This window comes from Ctenocephalides felis, unplaced genomic scaffold (genome assembly GCF_003426905.1).
Source record: "Ctenocephalides felis isolate EL2017-DRISC unplaced genomic scaffold, ASM342690v1 CF-g0.4_SCAFFOLD_01604, whole genome shotgun sequence".
Lineage (NCBI taxonomy): Eukaryota > Metazoa > Arthropoda > Insecta > Siphonaptera > Pulicidae > Ctenocephalides > Ctenocephalides felis.
In genome coordinates this window covers 58509477-58530479 of record NW_020537758.1, presented here as the reverse complement: position 1 = coordinate 58530479, position 21003 = coordinate 58509477, and the positions used below count along the sequence as shown (strand labels likewise).

At 29.8% G+C, this 21003-nt stretch overlaps 1 protein-coding gene across 1 annotated transcript in view; it reads left to right on the top strand.

Annotated features, from left to right (window-relative positions):
* LOC113373983 (homeobox protein B-H1-like) overlaps positions 1-18017 on the top strand; it is a 60524-nt gene extending 42507 nt beyond the window's left edge. Inside the window, exons 3-4 of the mRNA XM_026614244.1 lie at positions 17178-17307; positions 17688-18017. Coding sequence (XP_026470029.1) covers positions 17178-17307; positions 17688-18017 — 460 coding nt within the window. The remainder of the gene's footprint in view (positions 1-17177; positions 17308-17687) is intronic.
* The last annotated feature ends 2986 nt before the right edge of the window (positions 18018-21003 follow it).

Here is a 21003-nt window from a genome sequence, read left to right as displayed (position 1 = left end):
TTTACAATTTGTGCTGTCGAGTGGAATGCTCTCTAATTTGAATAATACATTCGTAATATAAAATATGATTCATACGCACAATGATAGGAAGCAATTCAAAGGGCTACGGGTTATTAATCGAATTTTGTCGCGTGAGTCTTGATGCTTAATGCATGTTGTTTACCAATAGGATACAAATGGTAATAGGATATTTACTGCAGGTTTCTTGTGTCAGATAAAATCATTGTAATCTTTGATAAATAACCGCATTTTTTAACTAGTGGTGTATGTCATCGTGCCTTCAGGCAAATTGCTGGAACTTTCCGTACCGTAATGAAATATTCGAGGAATATCAAATATTTTCAAATAGATTATTATAAATGCAATAACTTTTATATGTTTACAGAAAAGAAAACTCAATCAATCAAATTTAAAATGTAGATCATTGTCTAATATTTATATGAATTATGTAAACTGAATAGCAAAGTTAAAATTATTCATTTGAAGTATATTAGTGAGCTTTAAAACTTTAGCCAGAATTAAAATTAAGAATCCGAATTATTTTCGGTATTCAAAAAAACAAATTTTTTAAATTAAAGAAAAAAGATGTAAAAAAAATCTTTTTTCAAATGCAATCGTTTCATCAACACAAGCAGAAAGTTTTTTGACTCATTCAAACCGGTTGCTTAAATCTCTCGAAAACTGCCACTTTTTGCAGATTTTGCTCGGTTTCTTCAACAGCTAGATCTTCCTTTGCCAAAAACTAATCAGCACATCTCCCTATCAATAGGAATCGACTGTTTTTTGAACCATTCAAATGGGTTGATTTAAAAATTTGCGGACATACAAAACACACATCAATTTTATCTCAAGTACGCCAAAATGTTCAGAAACCTTTGAAACGTAAAGATATGCAAAAATTTTCAATTTTCGATTTTCAGCCCATTGCTATAACTTACTCTACGGAAAGTTAATAATAAACTAACAAAGTGATTGAAATTATGCATCAACTTATTACTAATGATTTCTAAGATGTGATGACTAGTTGATGGGCCACGCTAATCCTGCCAATGATAAATTTTAAATAGTTTTGATACACATTGATGATTATAGTGTTATGGCGCATACATTAGTAATTCTTTGCTACTTATGATCATATTCGGATTTAAGTATAACTATTTACTAACTTATATCATCAACGCCAATCAAGCTCAAATTTTGTTGTATATAGAAAATGTATGATTGTCGTGTTAACCCGATTTTCTAAATTCGTTTTTTGATTTCATTGGCACATCCCGTTTGCTTATACAGACATAAAAGAATAGTATACAATGGTACATCATTATTTAAATCAGGCAAATAAAAATCATTGAGGCATAAACGAATTTGTGGTTTTATTAGGGGTAACTTTATAGCATCTCCGGCGATCGCGTTGTGGGGAATAAACTAATAAATCAAAAATACATTCTCGAACAGTATACAGTGGAAAGTTTTGTTTTATAAATGATTCTTTTAAGTTCAAAAATACGAATTGTAAAATGAAAATTTATATATTTTACCTCATTCAATACTTTGTTATTGTTATCTCTATATTTAGCATTTTGCATTTATTAAATATGTGTATGTACATTAGGTACGAAGTAAATTTCTTGATTCGAATAATTCGAATTAGAAAAAAAAATAGATTCGAATCATCATTTGAATAAGCTCGAATCAAGCTAATATATTGTCAAAAATACAAAATAGTCCCATCGATGTATTTATGCCGTAAATGCGATGAAAATTTATGATAAAAAGTGCTATGAATGTCAATATGCCTATTTTAATTTTTAAATAATTCAAATCGGTTGATCCGTCTGCCCGAAATCGTGGACAAAAAATTGTATCCACACAAAATACACACGCATACGCACACATCCATTTTTAACTTCCCGTAGGGTAAGTTATTGTAATGGGCCGAAAATCGGAATTGAAAATTTTTACATTTCTCGACGTTTTGAAGGTTTCTGAACGTTTTGGCATACCTCAGAAAAAATGGATGTGTGTGTGTGTGTATGTATGTGTGGATACAAATTTCCAGTCACGTTTTAGGGCGCACGGATCAACCGATTTGAATGGTTCAAAAAACTTTCGATTCCTATTGATTGGGAAAAGAGCTGATTAGTTTTTGGCAAAGGCAGGTCCAGCCGTTTCGGAGATACGGAGCAAAGAGTGCAGAAAATAGAAATCGAATTTTTGAGCGAACGGAGTATCCGATTTGAATGATCTAAAAAACATTCAATTAGTAATGATTGGGAGAAGTGTTTATTAGTTTTTGGCAAAGGCAGGCCCAGCCGTTTCGAAGATACGGCTGGGCCTGCCGGAGCTAAATATGTAAAAGATACGGAGCTAAATATGTAAAAAATGGCAGTTTTTGAGAGAACTAAGCGTCCGATTTAAATGATTCAAAAAACTTTCTGCTTGTCTTAACAAAATAATTGATTTTGAAAAAAAAAATTTGTAAAAGATACGGAGCTAAATATGTAAAAAATGGCAGTTTTTGAGAGAACTAAGCGTCCGATTTAAATGATTCAAAAAACTTTCTGCTTGTCTTAACAAAATAATTGATTTTGAAAAAAAAAATTGTTCCATTTTCTTTTTCTTTTTTTTTTTTTTTTTTTTTTTTCTTAGTATTTTGTATATCGAAAATATTTCAGATTTTATTTTTAATTCTGACTATAGTTCTAATATACTTTAGAAATAGTTTCAACTCTGCAATTCGGTTTATATAATTCTTATAAATATTACACAATGTTACAATATTTATAATAATCTATTTGAAAACATTCAGTATTCCTTGAACATTTCGTTACGGTGCGGGAAGTTCCAGCAATTTGCCTTAAGGCACGATGCCATAATTGCCTCAAGATAGAATTCTACTTACAGCTAGTTTTCTAAGGTATACTTAATTGTTCAGGAAGTTCTAAAACGTTGCATGTTAAATTTTTCATTTTCAATTGTTTTGCGATTACTATAGTTTAATGAATGGAAGTGAATAACCTGAATATATATTGTTATACCTAATAAACAGAATCACTTATAGACTCTTACTATCAACATAATTTTTGCCTTTGTAAACAATTATTACAAATAAGAAAAATAAATTTTCTATTTAAAATTCATCTTTTGTTGTTACATTTTTTTAGAAAGATTATACAACTCACAATCTATGGAATCTAGTCAGAAGAATTCATTATCAGTGCTAGGATAGCTATTAATTCAATTTGTATCTTACTTTTGTTATTATATATTACTTTTTTATTGTTATTTATTTATTGCTTATAACTTATGCCTTGCCAGTGTAGAGGCTCAGAAAGTCCATTTTAGTTTAAACAAATGTAAGCTATTCTAGAGGTTTTATATTAAAAACAATTGATTCTAGCGTAAAAGTACACATTAAAGTTACAATCGGATAGGAATCGTAAACTAATGGACAGTGCTCAAAACTAAAAAAAATACTTTTGTTGAAACATTTATAGTGTGGTGTATTTTGTGATAGCAATGTCGCTGATTACACATTTTTGCACTCTACTTCAAAATAGTCAAGGAGTGCCTTCTTTCCCGAGAATTTTTAAGCTTTGTTCTGTTCTGTTGTTGTTTTGTTCTGTTTAATAAATAAATTAAATTATATATTAGTGTATTAATTCAAGATGCATTAAAGCATCAGATATATTATTAATTATCAAAGAAAACTCAAAAACTTTATGTTGAAAGAATTGAAAAATATTTGACAATTTTGTTAAATATTTATTCATAGTACATTAGTAAGAATTGTTTTATTTTCTATATTACAAGTTAATCTCGATGTGTATATTTACTATTTTTGCAAAGCACGAAAGAGGGTTGTGATTTTTCCTTTTAGGTACATTAATTAATGCTAAATATAATGAAGGATGCACGTTAAGCTTGAAATAACAAATCATTACTATAAATGTAAGTAACACATCATAAGTGATGTTTACCGAAATGTCGGTTTTTCTAGTGTCCGATTAATTATTGGTATACAATAATTATTTTTCCGCTTTCTTTTCTCATGGGTTTCTAAAATCTTAAGTGTTGGCGTCAAACAAGATTTTTTTCAATTATTGAACGATTTCAATCTTTGTCGGCTTGCTTCTAATAAATATCTTTTACCTATTGAGGGTATGAAACACTACCACTTCGGTATTGTTTCTATTGCCTTTTACTTTATCTTTTTTTTGTTAAATGAATTCTTTAGTAGAAATGATTAATTGAAAAGAAATTGAAAATATATTAAATGGAAAGTACTAAATAATAGGGTAAAATATATTTGAAAGCAAAGGACAAAGGATTTATAACCACACCAGCCATCGTCCTATATTATTAAAATGATTATTTAAACTCTGCTACTGAATATTTTTTTGGAATACCAAAACATGGTCATATGCAGTGTATTTCATGTAAAAAATCCACCCATGAAAATTTATTTATTGTCATTACCCCGTGGCTGTTCCATTCTACTCCGCCTCTTTCTATAAAAAACATATTTCTATAATTATGAATTAAATAGGAATTTTACTGAACATAGTTCGATCGTTGTTTGTAGTTTTATAGTTACTAAATTTCAAATTAGACCTTTGTGCTCCACCCTACCATATTTATAGTGAATTATATGTGTGAAATTAAAGGTACATTAAAACGAAATCGAAATGTTCAAAGATTTAAATTGAGAAAATTTAAATTACTTGCAATTTAAGAATAAGTTTGTTATACTTCGGTAGTCGCTTTTTTGGTATTTATCTAAAGTAGAATTAATTTCATACTTCGTTGTTAATTTAAAAGTCTAATAGTTAAAAACTATCATCGTTTAGTAAAGATTCCGACGTGGTTAGTCTAATGACGGCCAACATTTTGAAAAGTTAAACGATTTGTTCGTTACGCTACCGTCATAGTGCGGCGCCTCGATGCTGACTTAGCGGTTTTATTTATGAAAAAGTGACGGCAAAAAAAAAACTAAAGGCGCCACTCAAAATCAATCTAAATATTCTCTAACTATTACTTCTGGTTTTTGCTTGGGATTGTTTACATCGATAGTAAGACGATAAACCAGATGGCATTTTTTAATTTTGCTTCTGGATCTCCAAAACCGCTTTAAAAATTTAATATATATTTCATTCCGCCGATATCAGTAAAATGTTTTTTGAATTATTCAAATTGGGCGCTACGTTCTCTCAAAAATTGAATGGCCATCTATGCACTTTTTGTCTTGTATCATTGAAACGATTGTACTTGTTTTTGCTAAAAACTAATCAGCTCGTAAACCCATCAATAGGAATCGAATGTTCTTTGAATCACTCAAATCGGTAGATCCGGGCTCTCAAAATTGTGACAAAATATTTTATCCAAACACACATGCAAACTACACACACCCATATACATCCATTTTTGCAAGGTGTGTTAAAATGTTCGGAAAACTTTAAAACGTAACGATTTGCAAGAATGCTCATTTTTTAGGTAATTACTATAACTTACTCTGCTTGAAAAATTTCATATTATCTGAAATTTGTTCAAAAAGCGCCTATATTATACAAGTAGCTGTTACAAAAGTTCTATCAAGATTCGGATATTGTATATAGGTACTCTCTTCAACATATCGATCATTTGCTCTTCAACAGAGTTAAATGTTGTGGGCGTTTACAAGTATTTAGCTTAATAGGATCAGTTCGGATTAGGAAAACATTTAAAACTGTATTTATTATGACACTAGACTTATTAGTAAATCTTTTTAAGTTTTTATAATTATAAATTTTAGCGGTAAATATTAGATTTCTTTTGCGTTTTATTGCCTATAGAGACATAAATACAAATTGTATTGAGAAACATTTAAAAATGAAAAAAGAAAAGGTAAAAAACAAATAAAAGCGTATTTAATTAAATTTAATTATAAAACAAGTAAACGAAACAATCCCGAAGACGACCAGAAATACATGTCACAACAGTACACACAAATTTGTCACAACCGTATCCAACACATCGTTATGACTGAACTAAATTATCTACGCAATATCTAATAACTGGTTATTGACAAGTACAATTTTTAAACAAGTAACAGTTTTTATAAAAATAAATGGAACAAAGATGCATTTTTCGACTCTTTAAAAGCAATGCGGTCTACAGTACATGTTAATGTAGCGCGCTGACTCAATGCAATAATGAAAACTTGTTTAAACAAACATTTTTCATTTTTCGCCTTTCGACACTTTTTTCAAAATCAGTACAGTTTGAATATTGTGACGACTGTCACTACCGTGCACTGGCACAACCGTGCCCAGCATCCCCTATTTATGGCACAACCGTACCCAGTCTTCCTGAACCGATTTAAGAAATTTAAAAACTATTTGATGTATTTCGATGAGGACTATTGTTTGTCAGTTTTGTGCGACAATCGGCCGAGCCGTTTCTTTGAAATTTGGAAAAAAGTGTTAAACTTTTCGTCTACATTTAAGCTCATCCTACCGAACCGATTTTAAAAAATCAACTGTTCGAAAGATATTAGTTGGGAATGATACTGATTAGCTTTACGTGAAAATCTACCGAACCGTTTTCTTGTAATTAACTGTTGAAAAAAAAATTTAAGCCGATTTTTATGGATTTTTTTAGCGATATATATCTATATATAGATGGTCTTACAGAACTTACTGTAATATTACGGCCTTACGACAAGTAGTTTAATTTTGAAAAATCATCAAAGTTTGAGAAAATGAGTAGTTTTTTTGACGTTTGTTAAAACTTACTCACTTGGTATAACGATAGAGTACTTGGTCTTAATGAACATACTAAATTATTAAATTCCTACAAAACTGGTTCAATTATAAAAATTATTGATTTTTGAAAATTTGCTTTTATAAAATACTCCGAGTTAACGTGTTTGATCGTTTTCAATTATGTGTAATAAATACACTCGGAATACTTTTAATTACTCATAAATTAATTTATATTTTATTAATTAAGTTAATTATTTACACATATCGGAAAGTTCATGTAACTTGCCTCAAGGCTAAATACCAAACCAACTAGTTTTGATTTCTTACTTAAAATATAAGTATTTAAAAATATATAAAGTTTACATATATAGCTCACATATTTATTAAAAAGTATGATATAAAAGAATTTACACATTTCTATTTTGGAAATTTATTACGACAATGTCTAATAAAGTATTTTTCAGCAGTCAAAAAAATAATTTTTGATCGTTGATAATCTTTGCAAAGTATAATAAAATTAATATCTCATTTCACGCTCTTATGTATGTGCGTAGAGTAAAAGAACGAAAACAATTATTTATTCAGTTCTGAAGTGTTGCTTAATAGATTATAAATTTTATTAATGGTTTTAAGATTAGTGTGCATTGAATATATAAATATTTATAAAAACCGAAGCAAAAAGTACCTTTCATTCATTCATTTAATGGAAAAATTCGTTCAGCGATAGTCGTTCTATGTAAAAACTCTTAAATCTAAAACAAATTCAATTTGTTACCTACACATAAAAAATATAAGTGTTAACATGCTTTGGGAAGTATAGATAAAAATAAATATACTGATTCAAAGTCATGTAATGTAAATCACGTAGAAACCTAATTAATTTACGTGTGCGTTACTTGAGCGTTGCATATCGGAATATGTATTGGGTAGGGCGGAACACAAAAGTCCAATTTGATTTTGAGCTATTATATTGTGAAAACTAAACCAATTATATCGACTAACTACCACCTTATTGTAAAACCAACATTGTACAAATACATTTGATTTGTTGTTATTTGAAGAATTTGTAACCTGGTTCTCTTTAGCCCATGGGCGGGATAAAATGGGGCAGCCAGGGAGCAAAAGGATTCAATGTTGTATTTTTATTTTGAAGGCATTTTTCGAAATAATAGCTGCAATACTCAAACAGTGCAAAATATACATTTGAGAACTTTTTTGAGAAAGATGACACTGTATATAACTTCAATCTGGTATTTTAATTTCCTTCTTTGTTTTATTTTTTTATGTTTACATCTTTGCCGGGGTAAATGTTCAAATGATCTTTTCATCCTACCCACGTGTATGGAAGCTTTTATAGAGGTTATATAAAAAAAAATTCAACCACAGTGCTCACAACCAAAGAAACTAACAACAAAAGAAAATACTTTTGTTACGTATTTTCAAACTTTTCCGATTATCTCCCGAATCCAAAAAGTAATAAATAACAAAAAAGTTTTTTAAAAAAACATTTTTTTTATTTATTTACTGTTGACGTTTCGGAACTTTAAGCCAATCGTCGAAATAAAAGAAAACAATAAATAATAAAATATTTGTTTATACGTTTCGACACTGTTGTGTGTCATCATTCAGCAAATTTTTGATGTTTTATACAGTATCTAAAAGAATTTTTATAAAGTTTAAAAAAGGTTAAATTTAAAATATATTATGGATTAAAAAATGACAAGTAAAAAATTGATACATACCACACCAGAAAAGTAATAACACAAATTTAAAAAATATAGTGAATAAACAATAATAAACTAACAATTTGTTTTAAATTTAAACTAAAGATTTATGTAATGTATCGTTGCAAGCAATAAGCCCAGCGCTTGATGCAGAAAACCGAGGATTTATGAAGATATTGTAAAAGTGTGTTTCAAGGATCGTTAAACAGTGGGGACACAATTAGAAAAAATAAAATACAAAAATATGAAATGTAAATAAAATGATATAATGATATATATATATATATATATATATATATATATATATATATATTTACTAGATGACCCGACAGACGTTGTCCTGTACCCATGTTTACAAATTTTTAATATAATATACTAATATTTACCGTTTACTTCAGAATAATAATTATTGTTTTTTAAATTTCTCTTCACGCCAAAATGCATATACAATATGAGCGATATGTAGAACTGCTTTAAATAAAATGAAGAGTCTCAATTCCCACACTATATTAGAAATAGTTGTCTTTTAAATGGTATAACATAACCATAATCATTGATCACGTTGGATTAAATTAATTTATTTTTTATTATTTAAGATATCCAAAATTGCATCTTAAACTTCTCCTAATCGATATCGTGCGCGCCGAATTGTATGTATTCATCTTTACCTTCCCATTTGTTGTTATAAAGTGAAATTTTTACGAATTTTAAAAATATTGTGAAAAAATTAGTGCAAGTTGCAAAAAATTTATATATTGAAAAAAAACCTATATTGAAGATTTAATATCCGAATCTTGTGTTCGCTCAGTTTGTGTGCGCTCGTATTTTTCGCATGCATCGCATTAAAGATTCTATCTTTATCTTTCCGGCCATGATTAATACTTAATTTCATATTTTAAGTGAATTAATTTGTCATATCTTGTTCATATGTGTATTATTCAATCTGCCATACATATACTGTATTTTATATTTTTTTAATTTCTGGCATATCTCAGCTGCTTTTTGGCAATAATGTAGACATTTAATTTTTAACTTCGCATAGGGTAAGTTATTGTAATGGGCCGAAAATCGAAATTGAAAATTTTTACATGTCTCGACGTTTTGACGGTTTTTGAACATTTTGGCATACCTCAGAATAAAAGGATGTGTGTGTGTGTATGTGTGAGTGTGTATGTATGTATGGATACAATTTTTCGTCCACGTTTTCGGGCGCACGGATCAACCGATTTGAATGGTTCAAAAAATATTCGATTCCTATTGATAGGGAGATGTGCTGATTAGTTTTTGGCAAAGGCAGGTCCAGTCAATTAGGAGATACGGAGCAAAGAGTGCAGAAAATAGAAATCGAGTTTTTGAGAGATCGGAGCGTCCGATTTGAATGTCCCAAAAACTTTCAATTCGTAATGACGAGTAGAAGGGGTGATTAGTTTTTGGCAAAGGCAGGTCTAGCGGTTTCGGAGATACAGAGCAAAATGTGCAAAAAATTGCAGTTTTTTAGAGAACTAAGCGTTCGATTTGAATGATACTAAAAACTGTCTGCTTGTTTTAACAAAATAATTGATTTTGAAAAAAAAATGTTTGCTACAATTTTTTTTTTGTATATCAAAAATAATTCAGATTTTTATTTTAATTCTGTTCTAATATACTTTAAACAAATAATTTTAACTTTCCAATTAAGTTTAAATAATTCTTATAAATATAAATAGATACTGTTACAATATTTATAATAATATATTTTAAAACACTTAATATTCCTCGATCATTTCGTTACGGCGCGAGAAGTTCCAGCAATTTGCTTTAAGGCACGATGCCATACACCCCACTAGTTCTTATTCATAATCATCAATTTATTATACATATTCTAATATTGTCTAGGTTCATAAGTAAATTTAAATTTTTGGCAGGTGATAGTTTTCATTTGTTTTCAATGCAAACAATGACATGTCTTTTTTTACAAATTTTTCCATTTATTTCTACAATATTGCATATACATCCCAGTACTTTATAATCACATACATCCTAGAAAATTTCCTTAACAAATTTCAGAAAGGTTTATCAAAATCCGCATAATCGTTTAGAAGGAGTATACTATGAGTGCTTGTAATTTAATATGAACTTTATATAATAGCAATCAAAATTGATTCTCCGTATTAGTTAGAAAACGTTTGTGAGAGAAAAAGAAAAGGCTGTTTTTAGGGTCTTCCCGGCAATTATTTGATTTTTTCTCGCCGTAAGAACCATCATTGGACATCAACAAACATTTTAAAAAAATAATTACCCAAATTGGTACAGGCGTTGTTGAGTTATGCGCTTACCAACACATTTTGCGATTCATTTTTATATATAAGATATGTGTGTGTATTAATTATGAATTATAATTTTATTTATATCATATAATTTAACTGACAACTATGACATAATATAAAATCATTCAGAAATAGCTTGCGCCTCCGCTACTCATCTTAATGATCTTTCATTGTGAAGCGCGGACGCCGCTCCGGTAGCGCCGCAGGATGTGATTGGGAGCCACAAATTAAAGCTTCGAATTAACAAAAGAACTAAAAGTCTACCTATAAGGACGGTATTCAGATACTTAAAAGACGATGTCTGAGAGTTTCTATCTGCGTTTTTGTGCACCGCGAAACGGAAGCACAAGTGATTAATTTCTTCTCTTATGAATGCGTAGAAATACCGTAATTAGTCTTACAAATAATAAAGAAATTATTAATGGATTCGAATATGCCATATAAAAATTATGCCTCAACTCAATACCATTAATATCATTAACTTTTATGTAGTGTAATTGATTTAAAAGTTTCATTTTGTAATGAAATATCACCTTTTTGTTTTTTATTGCATATAAAATAAATAGTCAAATAAGCACATATTGTTATGAGCATAATATAACATAAATGAAGAAGTGCAAAATCAACATGAAAAAAAGAGTGCGCGTAAGGTTCACTCGCGATTGAAGTAAAACTTTTTTGCTTTTGTACGAGATGGCATTTAAGTTAAAAATAAATACATCATATAACAATTTTGAATAATGTTTAATAGTAATATGGTAACACTCGTGGTGCACACATTTATTAGCGTCGACCATTATATACATTTATATAATAATAAATTATAAATTATATATATATATATATATTAGCATTAAAATATTTATAATTTTTGAAAACAATAATGTAATTATAGTCATACTTCAAATATGACATGATCGGTTTGTCATTGTAATTAGCATTTAGAAATGAACCTTCATTAGAGAAATGAAGTAATTGCTGATTAATAAATTCTATAATATTCGTTCACACAGTGGATTATGTTAAACAAGGCCTGAACAAATATTGTTTACGCAACTTCACTCATCATGTAAAAATTGTGTTTGAAGAACTTCATGTAATTATAATTAACATACATTCATTGACTGGTTGTATTATTTTGCTTTTTCGCCGGGGATATAATCTTATTCTTTGAGCAGCTGTAATATTTGTCTTGCCTAAAAAATATTTTCCATTTTAATAACTTCAATAATTTATAGACAAAACGAATAATATAGAAATTATTTCAATAAACTTACGTTTAGTACACGACACAAATGTTTCATTAGTTTTATTATTTTTATTGTAATTATTTACGGCGAACAGGGTAAAATATTCTTTTGATTCAAGCATTTTGTATTAAATCAAGATTGGTACCACCATGTAACCCCTAAAATTTATCTGTGCTGATTTCCTTGTCGATATCGGTACGCAAAAAAACGACAGATCTCTATTCAAGCGATACGTCGACTAATCACAATCGTATAGAAATGATTTCTTCGAAAGCGAATGACGTACAGTTCGGGCGTAACGCTATTTCCGTTGCATTCTCACAGATTACACCCTAGTTGCGCCTAAAGAAGATTTACTTCAAAAAAACTAGATTAGACACTATCAAACAGATAACAACCTAACTATATTCAGTAAAAATCCCATTTAATTCATCATTAAAAAACTAATGCTTTTTCCATTTTTCTTAAACTTGTCACCATATCCTTTTTACCTCATATGCGAGATAAGAAGGTCCTGCCAGTGGGCAAAACCGATCCAATGTTTTATTTTTAATTTAAAAGAGGTTTTATGGAATAATAGTTACAATATTCAATTAGTACAACTCAATTTAATTATTAGACGGAACAACAAAATTTTAAATAATAATCTAAATATGAATTGTTAAAGGCCCAATTTGGCTTGGAGCAATTATATTGTGAAAACCAAATCAATTATATCACAACCAATAACATATAATCATGATATAAATGCAGTATTTTGCAAACTTTCAAATTTTTTAACCGGTTCAAAGGCGTCATGAATGGGACGGCCAGGAACAAACAAATCCAATGTCTTACTTTTAATTTTAAAGAGATTTTACAAAATATTAGCTACATTATTTATCCAATGCAAAAAATAAATTTTATGGGCTAGCCAATAACATTTAAAATTCGTTCAGCAGTTTAGGAGTCAATTCCGGACCACTTTGTGACACGTACTTTATATATATATATATATATATATATATATATATATATATATGTATATATGTATATATATGTATATATATATATATATATATATATATATATATATATGTGTGTATGTGTGTTTGCTAGTGTTCATTGCATATATTGCGTTATTCGATACAATAAAACTGCTACTGCAGTCTTTCGGTGCCTCGAAGTCGGCATCGTCGTGTAACCGTTGCACATAACCATTTCTCTTGTGAAATACAATGGAACCCGGCTAACGAGACCGATAATCCCTATACGCTTCATACTTCAAAACAATAATAGAATAACGTCGGTCATATGCCTCAAATGCTTGGTATCAGCGTCTAATGATACCGCGGATATTATTGCCTTATTCATTGGCCATGCTCGCTTAAAACATTTAGCCCAGTGTTTTCCAAACTTTTTCGCATTGTGCCTTAAGGCAAATTGCTGGAACTTCCTGTACTGTAATGAAATATTCGAGAAATTTTAAACGTTTTCAAATATATTATTACAATTTTGCTATCTCGTTATATCTGAGCAAATCAAATGTAAATCATAAATCAATTTATCTCCAGAACATTAACAATCGTCATTTCATTTCGAATTCAATTTCAAAAAAATAGTTGCCTAATTTACACCAAATTGAAAAAGTGTTTCCGTATAGTCGCAGAATTTGCAAATAATTCTGTGCGACATTTTCACTTATACTGTGCTTAGCTTGGCGGCATTTTCACATTTTTCAATAGTTTTGACAAAATTGGAAAAATGCTCCAGTACATAAACACTCTAAACGCACTTGGGTAAACATTTGTACAAGAGTGGCGCCTAGACTGTGCTTAGTCTGGGTAATTTTTGAATTTTTAATCCAAAATTACAAAAATATTTTATGGAAAATAAAAAAAGATGCAATAGTTTTTTATCCTCAAAAGCAATTGTTTTGTCAATAAAAGCAGAAAGTTTTTTAGATCATTCAAATCGGACGCTTAGCACACTCAAAAACTGCCATTTTTTGCACATTTAGCACTGTATCTTCGAAATGGCGGGACCTATCTTTGCCAAAAACTAATCACCTCTTCTCTCAATCATTACAAATTGAATGTTTTTTAAATCATGCAAAATCCGATACTCAGTTCTCTCAAAAACTCGATGTGTATTTTATGCACTCTTTGATCCGCATCTCCGTAACGGCTGGACCCGCCTTTGCCAAAAACTAATCAGCACATCTCCCTATTAATAGAAATCGAATGTTTGTTGAACCATTCAAATCGGTTGATCCGTGCGCCTGAATACGTGGACGAAAAAATGCGGGCATACAAAACATACACACACCCATCCATTTTTTCTGAAGTATGCCAAAATGATCAGAAACCTTCAAAACCTCGAGAACTGCAAAAACTTCCATTTTCGATTTTCGGCCCATTACTATAACTACCCTACGGGTAGTTAATACCCTACGGGTAGTTAAAAATTGTTGCGCCTCCTTAATTTGTTCAACAATTTTATTTTTATAAATATTCAACTGATTTATCAGATTACGAATTAATATGCAATATTATGCAAAAATACCAATTAAAAAATTTTTGGTTTATTTTTGAAAATAGTGTTTTGGAAAGTGCTGTCCGTGCCCCCTTGTAACAGCCAGGCACGCCCCACAAAAATCCAAATCAGTTTAAGACAATATTTTCTGAACTTGTCCTATTTATTTTACATAAGGAAAAGAATGGTGACTTCAGAAACTTTGCTGAATCTGTATTTATCTTTTTAAACCCCCTTTGCGTTAATAAACAAATTCTGCTCGGTAGTACATGACTCCTATCATAATATTATTAATTTTTTTAAAATTAATTCTTCAAATCTTTGACTCTTATGTTTTCCATAGTCTTATATCAAAATGTATTACAATATGATACTTTCGAAAATGTGATATCTGATTCTGTTTTTCTACTGCCTAGCCAACTCCCTGCTCATTTGATTATATTTTTATAAAGAATTTTGTATTTCAAAGTTTATTCGTGAAAAATACCTGCTTTTATTAGATTAAACAAATTACAGAACATTCGGCCTTTAATTCTTTAGTTACTAAAATGTTTTAAATTTATTACTCTCAAATTCATTGTTGCTCTATTCAATGTTATACCGTTTTGAAGTAGATATATTAATATAAGAATGAACTATACTTTAATGAGCTGACTAATTAATAGGTGCAACTTAGAATTTCTAGGGACACCTCCAGGGCAAATCTAAAAATAGTCGTCGATTAACTACTCGTCAATTTTTTTAACATCAACTTATAATCCAGGCGGGTTTTTGACTTTTGATTTTTATTCTGCTTCTTAAATACTCGGAAGCCGCAGGTGTTAAAAATATAATGCTTGCATTAAGCAGTTATTTAAATAATATATATTTACTCTCGTTCATGGTGCACATTGAAATTTTAATTGAAACTATTTTCAAGAGTTCAATTTATCACTAAATAATGTATATATGTGTAAAACTATCTTATATGTAAAATTATCCATGTTTGTTTAATTATTTTTATTAACTTACCGTGGGGTAAATTATAGTAAAGGGCCAAAATTCGAAAATGAAATTTTTTGCATATCTTTACGTTTTAGAGGTTTCAGAACCTTTTGGCATACTTCAGAAAAAATAGATGTGTATGGATTATCCGATTTGAGCGATTCCAAAAGCATTCGATTCCTATTGATCAGGAGACGTGCTGATTAGTTTTTGACAAAGACAGGTATTTATAATAATCTACTTGAAAACATTTTATATCCCAGGAATATTTAATTGAGGTATGGGAAGTACCATCAATTTGCTTTAATGCAGGATGCCATACACCACTAGTTTTAAATTAATCTTGTGATGAAGGTAATTTTAGGTATGCTTAATAAACAAACTAGTTGTGCATTGCATCGTGCCTTAAGGCAAATTGCTGGAACTAATTATTTAGTAATTAAACATTCGAGGAATAGAAATAATCAATGATTGTTTTAAATAATTTCAAATAGATTATTTATTATAAATACATACTGTAAATTTATAGTGCTTATTACATTGGGCGAAGAGCGTTTTCTATAACAACTTATATGTTTACAATAATTTTCTCAATTCTTTTATAAGTTTAATTTTTTGGAAATTTTGAAATTTTTGAAAAAATCGATTTTCTTTAAATTCTTGAAAATTTGGGGATTTTTGTAAATAATCGTTTTTTTTAGAAAATTTTGAAATATCCTCAAATTTTTATGAAAAATCGATTTTTGCTATAATTTTAAAACCTTTAGTACCGCCTTTAACCGCCAAGACCAAAGTTGTCTAATCTTCGATGACAATGTTTTATTTTTTAAATTGGAGAAATTCTGAATTGGTTTGTTTGCAATTTTTATTTGATTTATAATTCTTGCAATGCGGAAAAAAACAAGTTACTGTTAAATATAACGCACTTGCACACTTTTGGTTACTGTGTCAGCCTGCGGGACAATAGCATCATGATACGGGGTTTACATATCAAATACTTTTGCGCCTGCTAATTATATTAGTTTTGTTTGGTAGCGATTTTGCCCACCAAGACCGAAGTTGACTAATGGCAAAGTTTTTTATTTTGTAAACTGGAGCAACTCGAAATTGGTTTGTTCACAATTTTGTGAATGTTATACAGTGTTATTTCTGGTTACTGTGTTGGTCTGCGGCACAATAGCTATGACATCATGAAGGCGATTTAGTTGTCAAATCCAGTCAGAAAAATATCTTAATATTGTTGTAGGGCTCGCCCGTAGGTAAGCGGTTAAGAGCGACGGGACTTGTGTCAGAGGTCCCGGGTTCGATACCCACTTCGAGCAGCCTGTTGTCAGGCAGCAGTGACAACGATTTTCACTTGGAAATATAGATAGCGATATGTTTTCAAGTGAAAATAGGCCTCGCCCGGCATTGCTGCACCAATAAAAAGTCAGCCCTATTAGATTAATTCTAATAACAAAATCATCAAATGTGGATGGATTAACCATTGCGTTACCATCTAAAAAATTGGAAGTAAGGAGAAGTTTCAGCCCAACAGCTCATAGGACGTAAGGTTCTGATTACTGTTAAAAAAAATTAAAAAAAATTTTTTTTATAATTTGTAGAAATTGCAAATTTCTATATATTAATATCAATAACCTTTTTACTTGTTTGCAGAACGAAATGGAAACGACAGACGGCTGTTGGATTAGAACTTCTAGCTGAAGCCGGAAACTACGCAGCCTTTCAAAGGCTATACGGAGCCCCCGCGGCGTACTTGGGAGCAGGCTGGCCATATCCTCCACCTGTTGGCCCTCCTGTTGGCCCTCCGCCGCCAAGTTCGCATGGCGCGACACGCGATGGCGTGCGAGATGGAATGCCGCAGACAACAGCCGACCTGTATTACAGACAAGTCAGTTTCATTATATTAATTTATATATATGTTTTCTCTAGTCGTTCTGAATTGTTCTAATACTTTATACTATTGAAGAGTCATGAACATTACATTACTTTCCAAATCACAAAAAGCTCAATATCTCAAAGTTATTTTTAAGTTATCTCACTTTCGATTCGTGAACTCTGTTAGTTTCTAGTAAAAATTATTTCATATCGTTTCGAATCTTTCAATATCATAACTATACATACTAATTAAATAGTTTCCAAATATAGAAAAAATTCAAATAATAGCTTTTTCTTTCTGCTTTTTTTCAGGCAGCGGCTGCAGCTCTCCAAAAACCTTTGCCATACCGTTTATATCCGGGTTCGCTCGGTCCTATGGCTGTTCCTGGACCTAGTGCATCCTTTCCGCATCTAACAGCCAGTAACTCACTTAGTTCGCTCTCAAGTTACTACCACCACCACCAACAACAGCAGCAATTGGCAACACGAATACCACAGCAAATAGATAGTCCTCCACTAGATCCAGGCAGCCCTCCAACCGCAAGATCCGATGATAGGAGCCCTCTGCTTAGACGCGACAGCAGAGATACCGACGAGGATGAAGAAGTGAAAGTTTAAATTGTGGTTGTTCTAATTATTGAATTAGAAAATTTATGTGAAATAATTCAAATTAAATGGATAATTCACATTCAGGACATTTTGGCGTAAAGTAATGCTACGAGATAAATTTAAGTGAAATTAGTTGTGATATTTAAAAAACTCTTGTGTATAATATTTATAATATAAAAGGTGGATATGTAGAGACCATAAACTTTAATTCCAAAATTTAGATTGTAATTTTTACAAAACATATTTTTGGCTCAAAAGGAAAAAAATTACACGGAGTAATAGCTTTTTCTTCCATAATGGATGCATTAATGTGAGATTATAATCTCTTATTGAAAACCAAAATTGTAGATTACGAATTTAACTCTTTCGCTACGGAAGTGCGAGTGTCGCTGCTGAACGAGATCAGCGTGTCGCTCACTTGCACTATTGAACGGACAGGCACAACGATATATTTTAAGATATTTCTATGATAATAAAAAAATGTGTTAAACTACGCTCCTAATAAACTAGAATAACAATAAAAGACTAGTATTCTCAATACTTTAACTCATAGTGATATATCTTGATGCAAAAGCAAACACAAAGTGTCGCCCAGAGACGACATCCGTACACAATGCACGGATGTCGTTTGTAGCTAAAGGGTTAATTGCATCTATATGAAATATAATTTTTCGAAATTTAATCATTTAACGCACAGAGGTTACGATGGTTGATATTTTGCTATATCTACTAGCATATTAATAATTTATGTAAATATGAATAAACATAGAAATTTACTCGATGATTTTTGCTTTGATTTTAAATCATTTAATTTATATTTATTATGAAATACCAAAATTCACTTTTTTAGAATGATTTGAATTATGATTAATCAGTAATCATTTTTTAAAATTATGCTTAACGTTGTGCACAAAATGTATATAATAATTAAATTATTTCACAGACATGTTGTAAATATAATAATTATATTAATGTTCATAATAATTTGTATGATGGATTGTTCTTTCTGCTGTAATGTATTTTGCAAAATATTCTTTGAAATGCGTATTGAATGCGTTTAAAATGAATTCTTCACTTGCGTTATTTGTTCATATTATTTTGTTGTACATATTTCAGTTTTGTTCTATTGTAAATAAGAATCAGGTAATAGACCAGAAAGACGAAGCTCCTCAAAAAGTATAAAAATGTATTGATTTTGTTTTATGTTTTTGAGTAAATTGGGTTCAGATAAAGCTGCTTGATATTTCTATATCCAATCAGGAATTATAAAACGCGAAGAATTTTTGCATAACTTTATTATGAATTTTGATCGGCAAATATTATTAATGTTTACATTCTGACTAAATTTTGAATAAGATTGTAGATGGCGTTGATTTATATGTTTTGCCTAATCATTTTAAGCAATTTTTTGATTTAGTAGAAAAACTAAAAATTCAGCAATCAATATCGAGGACATAGAAAAAAGGTTTCTTACGAATATAAAACTGTCAAAACATATTACAAAATAATTAGCATAAATGAGACCTGGTTAATAAAATTCAATAAACAATTATGTACAAATTTCGATAGTCTATTGGTTCTCATTGTAATTTTATCAGCTGGTAAGACTCAAAAACTAACAAGATAACATGATTTGAGTTTTATTAAGCTGACCCTTTTTTCTAAGTCAAAACTAAGACGGCAAATTTTAGTGATGATTATTCGGGACGGCAAATGAGAGAGTCTCCTAAATAATTTCAATATAATTTTAAAATAACAAATATACTATTAAAGGATACAATAAAAAAGTTTGTTAAATAAATTAATTTGTTTCTAAAACAACTTACGAGCTTCTAGTAAGAACTTCACTATTGGCTCTTCTTTCACCTATTATGTTATATCTGATACTTTTTAGTTTTGCTTTTGGGTTCTGATTAATTCGCTTCATAATTAACTTGAGAAAAATTAGCACTTGTGCCAGAAAGTCAAAAAGTTAGGTTTTCTAATATTCGATAATTTTCGTGTAATTGAAAAAAAAAGTTAGAACTCAATCATGTGAGAGGCAGTTTTATCCCATCTTTGTAAATTTATATTCTTAGTTTTAATCGCTTCGAATATGTAGTCATAAAAACAAAAAATGAGTTATTATATAACAAAGTAACGTAATACCCAGTAGCTCACGTAATACATATGACTGAAACTATGAAAGAAAACAAAGAACGTGAATACTAATTTAAATATTGTGCATAACGTGTATAAAAGCTAATTAATAAAATAATATGAATATGCAATGTGGAGCGGACTGTAATCATTATAATTATCAACACACATACATGTGAATTGTTATTCGCAACATATTTCTCGAACAATGTGTTTGTGTGCTCAGCGCTTTTATAGAATGTTAATTAATTATATTGTAAAAATTATTGCCGGTAATTGCAATCGTGTCGCCTGTGTAATAAAATAATTTTGTTTCGTTGCGCTATCACTCAAATTTATTAATTGTTATTAAGACATTACAACGATGATGTGAAAGTGCAGCAAGTAAAGCAAGTTAATCATAAATTAATGGATATAAATAATTTATAAGTGCGCTTCTTAATTCTTAAATTATTGAATAACCGCTACTTCAAACTTCTGCTGTTATGGATAGAATTATTTTTTCAGTTCCATGTTTAAAAGTTCAATCACGACTATGCGGTTTTTAATTTATATATATTTTATCTTGTTCATTTGTAAACGAAGAGGTATTTAATTAGGATTTATAGAATTGATTTATTAAAACTAAAATAATTGAAGTGTTATTAGCATTTTTCTATTTTTGTAGTAATAATTTAATTTTGAAAGATGCTGATTACTTTTTTTAGCGTGTATGGTGTTTTTTGCTAAAATATATTTAGTCAAATTAAACTAAATTTTACAGTCACTTACAGGCAACAAATTTAAAATGTCAGTATTAATATTGAATAAATGAAGCCTTCCCGCGCGCTGTTATTATTAGGAATATTAATAATCT